Below are 7,017 nucleotides of genomic sequence, written 5' to 3'. Positions count from 1 at the left end.
GTTACACATGACAGTAGAATCTCTTCTGCTATATTTATACAAACAAGGAACATTTCTTATTCCAATTAGGTTCCCAGGCTTGTGGATGTGCACGACACAGTCATTTTAAATGGAGATGGCCTAATATGTCCCATTAAAGACAGAGATGTTCAGAGTGGATTGGAAAAGTCACCTATAATTGGTGCTCAGGGCAGTCACATTCGACAGAAAGATTCAGATGCCTTAGATGGTAAGGGATGGAGAAAGGATTACACTGCTAAGGCTAATCCAAAGAAAGACACAGTGTCAGCTTCAGACAAAGCAGACATTGGAGAAGGGGAAGTGGCCAGGGGCACTGCATAGTGATTTAGGAGATCAATCCTCCAAGGGGATATAGCCATCCTAAATGTGTATGCCCCTAGCAACACAGTGTCAACATAGGGGAGGCAAAATCTGAAAGACGGCCAAGGAGAAACCCACCAGGGAACTGGGAGATTTCAACACGCCTCTATCTGTAATTGGCAAATCAAGCAGGCAGCTGACCAGAAAAGACACGCAAAATCCGAACAGCAGTGTCAGCCAAGTTGATCTCCTTGGATAGAACACTCCATGCAGCAACAGTGGGAAGGACGTCCTCTCACGCTCACGTGGAGCACTCACAAAGGTAGAGCATATTCCCGGGCAGAAATCTCACTTTCACCAATGTAAAGGAATAGAAACCATAATAAATGCGTTTTTAATCTGAAAGTTTCAGACAGCGCTAAGAAGATTTGGTGGATGAGGTTGGAAAGCACCATGTTCCAGAGAAACCTAGTCATATTACAAATGCATGAAGAGAGAGAGAGAGAGAGAGAGAGAGAGAGAGAGAGAGAGAGAGAGAGAGAGAGGGAACCTCACAGAGAACTGTGTGTGAAACAGGGCCCATCTAAGTAACTTCAGAGATAGATGAAATTAGTTTGTAAGGCTAAGGGCAAAGAAGCTGTTGTGCCGGGCATGGTGGTGCACACCTGTAATCCCAGCGAAGCAGGAGGCTGTGGCAGTAGCACCACAAGTTTGAGGCCAGCCTCAGCAACTTAGGGAGGTCTGAAGCAACAGAGTGAGAACCTGTCTCCAAACGAAGAGCTGGGAATGAGGCTCAGTGATAAAGCGCCCCTGGATTCAATCCCCAGTGTCAAAATCATCATCACCATCAGAAGCATCATAATAAAGCTGTTGTACTCCAGTGGACTAAACTGTTGGCCAGGGGAATATGGGTGAACAAATCCATGCAGTTGCACATGTATACAGGAATGAAACAACTAGGGAAATGCACGGTGGACGGGGAGAGGCAGAATTCTCACTGGTGGAGGGAAGTACTGTTAATAAAGAGGCAGAGGCAAGAATTCCATAAGTCGTCAAGGAGTAGCACTGGAGACATGGGCTTGGAATTCCATTTTGCTTATTAAAGACACCAGTGGTAACATATAATATGCTATTTATAGCCATGTGTATCCATGGGTTAATATGCCCACAGTGATTTCCTTCTTTCAGCGGAGAGCCTAGAAAACACTACACCCAAGTTAGAACAAGCCCGGCTGATGCTCACGCTAGGGGTTCTAACACCACTTTCTCGTGACTAGTAAGAGAACCGCATGAAGGAATGTCTGAGTCAAGAAAGTAGGACAGGCATGGGGCTGTGGCTCAGTTGCTGAGTGCTTGTCCAGCACGTGTGAGGCACTGGGTTCGATCGTTAGCACTGTATGAAAAGAAAACAAAGTAAAGGCATTCTATCCATCTAAAACTACGAAAGAGAAAGAAAAAGGAAAGAAAGGAGGAAGGAAGGAAGGAAGGAAGGAAGGAAGGAAGGAAGGAAGGAAGGAAGGAAGGAAAGAAGGATGGAAGGAAGGAAGGAAGGAAGGAAGGAAGGAAGGAAGGAAGGAAGGAAGGAAGGAAGGAAGGAAGGAAGGAAAGAAACTGGGACACATGGAAGCAGTGGAGCCTGGAACACCTGTAAAGGGTGAGATGCACAGGATAAGCCAAAGAGTGAGGAATGCCCCCGAATGGTACCACAATCGTGGGAACATATCCACGCAAGCAGGGAGGCAACTGAGAGGGCTCCTGTGGGCCATGACTGGAAAATGTCAGCAAAGGAGCAAAATTCAGGGATTGGACTGTAACCTCTAAGAGTATAGAATAAATATCCCTCGGGATAGCGACTGTGGTTAAATGAATGAATTAATAAAAAAAGAATCGTGAATGGAGGAGCAGGGTTGGATCTTCAATGCAGCACAATTCCCAAGAATTCATGTACCAGGTCCACATGGGGTACCTGTGGTGCGTTCTCAAAGACTTCCTCTCCAAGAGCCCAGCATGGAAAGATTAAAGAAAAACTGCACATCGGACACATTCAGGACACTTCCTGCTGCCACACTGCTGTCTTCTCTCCTGCTGTCATCCCTTCCCCTCCTGGGCCCAAGGAGAGGTGCTGGTAGGCCTGTGACAGAAAAGGAGGTTTCAGGTCTTGACCTCCCTGGGGTCGGTGGCGGTGGAGCCCTGAGAGATGCTTTCACATTTGGCAGCCCTTTGCCACAGGAGGCTACTGAGTACCTGGAACGGAGCTGGTTAGAACTGAGATCTTAAAATACAGAGAGACGTTGGCAGGGTTCTTGCCAAAATATGTAGACTTACTTGATCATTTCATGTTGGCCACATATGAAAGGGATAGCGTTGGCCTACATCCCATTAGAAAAATATCTACCATTGATTTCAAAAACGACAGACACAAAGAAATATCAGCTGAAAATATCCAAAATTTCATGGAGAACATACGTGTGTGTACACATCACACAAAATAAATGAATAACACACAGGACAAGTGTAGACGAATCCATGCTGAGATACATCAAATTTGATCTTTTGAGACTCCTACAAACATTGAAAGGGACAAGAACAAAAGGATGCATGGATGGGGAGGGGCACACTGACCTCAAGGACTGCAAACTTCTCATGGATCCCTGGGGTCTATTAGACAGTGACAACACCGTTTTCACCTGTTGGAAAACCGTACTCTCGAAGGAGAATTTCCCATCCAGAGATACTCTTTCAAGCCTGACAGGTAGAGGAAACAAAGAGATCTGCAGAGAGAGGGACTGAGTGGTGAGCTGAAAATGGAAGGGAAAGCATGAAAGGAGGCAGGTACGAGTATCAGAAAGGAAGAAAGAGCAGTAGAAAAACATCCCCAAGGGACAGACCTCAGGCGATGCTTTTCCTTGTGTATTGTGAATGACCCAAAGACAGGTGATGAACCCATCCCATGCCTGAGACAATTTCATTCACCAGTGAGGAAGGCAGAAGTCCCCAATGGACCTGAGATTTCCACCATTCAACTGACTGTGGCCTGAGGACTCTGTCAAGTCATATATGTATGCTCTGGAGGCCAGAGCAACCGCTGAGCAGTTACTCAACATGATTAAAAAACTACAAGGAATACCATCAAGTGTTCAAGTAAACCACAGAAAAGCAGGAGGGGTGGGGGCGAAGAGGGATGAGATTCAGAGGAAAGCAAAGAAAACCAACGGAGGGATTTTAACACTGGCATTGGAGCAAACACCAGTCAGGTGACTGAGCTAAATCCATCCCTTAAAATTAAGGAAGATGCGGGCAAAGCCTGTGGAACACGACCTAATTTCACGTCATGCTTGCATGAAGCTCACTTGCATTCCAACTGATACAGGTCAATGAAATGCAAGAGAATTGAAAACAGTCACATCCTGCAAACATGAATTTGAAAAGCAGAAATGCTTGGGGCGCGGAGGCACATGCCTGTAATCCCAGCAGCTCCGGAGGCTGAGACAGGAGGATTGCCACGTTCAAAGCCAGCCTCAGCAACAGGGAGGCGCTAAGCAACTCAGTGAGACCCTGTTGCTAAATAAAATGCGAAATAGGGCTGGGGATGTGGCTCGCTGGTTGACTGCTCCTGAGTTCAATCCCCAGGACACCCCCCCACCCCCAAATAAATAAAAACAAAAATAAAATAAAAACAATCAAAGCAGAAATGGTAGAGTCATATGAAAACAGGCTCCATCGCGAGGAAAACTAGTAGAGGTAGACAAAACCCATCCTGCAGGAAGACACCAAAAGTCTTTCCCCACGTGGCCCCTCCCACCCACCCCAGCTGGTGTGCTTGGGCCCATCTGTGGCTACCTAGGGCGCCCCGTTCTTGTCCCTGTGGGAGAAAGCATGGCAGTATTTTGGTTATTAGTGTGGTGTAACTGCCTCTAAGTGAGTGTGAGAGTTTGGAGAGCATAATACACCTCCACATGCCCAGAACCTAGTGGGGACCCAACACGTGTCTGCTGAATGACCTCCTTCTGACTGAGTTTCTAAGGGAGCGCAGGCTGTTTTGATAGGGTCAAGGGAAGGGTCTCTTGACATCACACTCAACAAGTGGCCAATCGTGCAGGTGCAGCCAAGGAGGCTGCTCAGAGACTGCCTGGGAAATGAGGGGCGGTGGGCACCGGCTCGGAAGTCTGCAGGCGCCATGGGCAGAGCAAGGCACAGAGCCAGCGCTCAGCGGCGGAGGCGAGAGCGGCCCGGGGATCCTCCTGCCGCCTGCGCAGCCATCGCGGTCATGGGCGCCAACCGCGCGAGGTGCCCACCTGTCCAAGTCGGGGTCGGGAGCCAAGCGGCGGGCAGGGAGCGGGCGGCGGCCAAGCGGCGGCGGGGAAAGGCGCGGCGTAAGCGCTGGTGGCGGCGGGTCCGGGAGGCGGGCGCCAAGGATCTGTTGCTCCCGCCGCCGCCGCCGCGGAACCGGCGGGCGTCCGCGCCCACCCCACCCGCACCCGCCACGTCCCCGGGTGAGCTGGACCTGGGCGCGCAGCGCGAGCGCTGGGAGACGTTCCGCAAGCTGCGGGGCCTCAGCTGCGAGGGTGCCGCCAAGTTCCTGCTGGACACCTTCGAGTACCCGGGCCTGGTGTACCACACCGGGGGCTGCCACTGCGGCGCCATCCGCTTTGCGGCCTGGGCCCCTGCCGATCTGCGCGTGGTGGAGTGCAGCTGCAGGCTGTGCAAGAAGAAGCAGCACCGCCACTTCCTCGTCCCGGCCGCGCGCTTCACGCTGCTGCAGGGCGCCGAGAGCATGGTCACCTACCCGTCCAACACGCACCCGGCGCTGCACAGCTTCTGCAGCAGGTGCGGGGTGCAGAGCTTCCACGCCGCGGAGTCCGATCCCCGCGTGTACGGCGTCGCCCCGCACTGCCTGGACGCGGGCACGGTGCGCAGCGTGGTCATCGAGGAGGTCGACGGTGGCGCTTGGGCGCAGGAGGCCACCGAGGAGAACGACGCCATGCAGAACGCGCCCACCGAGGCGGCCCCTGCCTGTCCTGGCCAAGAGGAGCAGTGACTGAGGCCGCCAACGCGCCCAGACAAATGCGCGGGCCCCTCCAGCCAGCCCGTGCGGGACTCGGGGAAATAGACATTCTCCCGTGAACCAGGTCTGTTTTCCGGACCGGTCGACCTGTGCTGTCAGTGCAAGCTACCTGTCCCTCTTTCCCCTTCCCCTCCAGTTCTGTTCGAGGGACTTGCTCCTGATCCAGAACTTGAGCACACACGCCTCCGTCTGTGTACATGGATCATCTTGACATCCAACCAGCCAGTAGCGTCTCCATTTATTCCAGTCATCGTCCCGAAGGGTCCCCACGTCGCTGGTGGGAATCCTATGTACTGTACGTTTCCGGTGCTATTGTGAACAGGCTTGTGTTCTACACGTGCATTTCGTGTGCTGGGCGGCTACATCCCAACAGATTTGTCAACAGTTACGCGAACAGTTCTCCCCGGGTTTCGTGAGTTTTTGTGCTTTAGGTGGACATATTTCCACTACTTAGGGAAAGCTGTTGTTTTCAGCCACGTTGCTTATCTAGTGAGTTTGAAATAGCATGTTTTAAAATTCGATATTGCATACCTCATGGCACTCAGTTTTCCCACGATGCTACTGTGTTGCTTGGTTTTGTGTTAGTGACTAACTGCTGGGAGGGGATGGGGAGATAGGATTGAGAGGGATGTCTACTCCCTGGGATCTTTCCAAGTACCCACCTTGTACATGTGTTAAGTGTTCAGAAATTAATAAATACTTACAAATGTGAAGTTGTGTTTGTTGATCTATCCATAGAGTAGGATTTGGCAATGGGGAAACTGGGGCTGTTGAACAAAGTTGGCCTCCGGTAATTTCAAAGGATGGTGGTGTCCCTTGCTTTGCAGTGGGGCAAAATTCTCCAGGGTCCCTGAAACATTTGTTGGGGGCATCGACAGAGCCTTTACACATTTAGCCTCTGGGGACACACTGACTGTGTTTGAATCCAGCCTCTGACACCTGCTGGGTAGGTCACTCGTGTCCAGTTGGCTAAAATCTATTCTTCAAGTTCACCTTCCCTAAGTGATGTGAACAAGTCCCAGTATCCTCATACTCAGGGCAAAGCTGGTGCCTAGCACTGACTGCCTTGTGCAGGAATACCCCATTTCTCTTCTCTGCTGATGGGGATGCCTGTCAAGTCACCCGGGCCAAACAAATCTCCCATTTATCCTCACGATACTAGGGTGGTGGAAAAGCCATAGAGAAAGTCAATGAAATAATTCAGGGAAGGATGAGCTTAGGGTTTGTCCCTGTGCAGGAGGGACAGATGGCTTTGTGCCTGGAGTAGAGGCCTGTCCTATGCCCCTCCACCCTCCACAAACCTGTGACTCTCGCCTGCACAACAAACCACCCCCAAGGGAGTCCATAACATACCAACTGTTTCTTATGTGCATGAACTTTCAAACTCAGGCACTGAGAAAGGGCGCAGTGGAAATGACTGTTTTTCACATCATGTCTGTGACCCGCTTTGAGAAAGCCTGACCCGCCATGACTGGATTCATCTAACGGGTCCTTTGCTGACAGCCCTGATGGCATTGTGGAGAGGACTGAGGGACTGGGATGGAGTGGGCAAGGGGAGTTCTTAATTGTCACCTCTCAGTGGCATTCATTTTCTTCTGAGCATGGCAGGCCTCTGTGTTCAGGCCTCCTAC

General features: G+C 51.0%; 1 protein-coding gene across 1 annotated transcript; it reads left to right on the top strand.

The window, feature by feature from the left end:
• Positions 1-4,498: 4,498 nt before the first annotated feature.
• Positions 4,499-6,022, top strand: LOC306651033 (centromere protein V-like protein 3; the record flags this gene model as incomplete). The annotated part of the gene is made up of 1 exon (XM_079123583.1): positions 4,499-6,022. One exon carries the CDS (start codon positions 4,499-4,501, stop codon positions 5,357-5,359), a length of 861 nt encoding a protein of 286 aa, XP_078979709.1. The 3' UTR covers positions 5,360-6,022.
• Positions 6,023-7,017: the final 995 nt, after the last annotated feature.

The sequence above is a fragment of the Sciurus vulgaris genome (genome assembly GCF_902686455.1).
Source record: "Sciurus vulgaris genome assembly, chromosome: X".
Taxonomy (NCBI): domain Eukaryota; kingdom Metazoa; phylum Chordata; class Mammalia; order Rodentia; family Sciuridae; genus Sciurus; species Sciurus vulgaris.
Note: the sequence above shows the minus strand (reverse complement) of the source record. Positions and strands in the feature narration are given on the sequence as shown.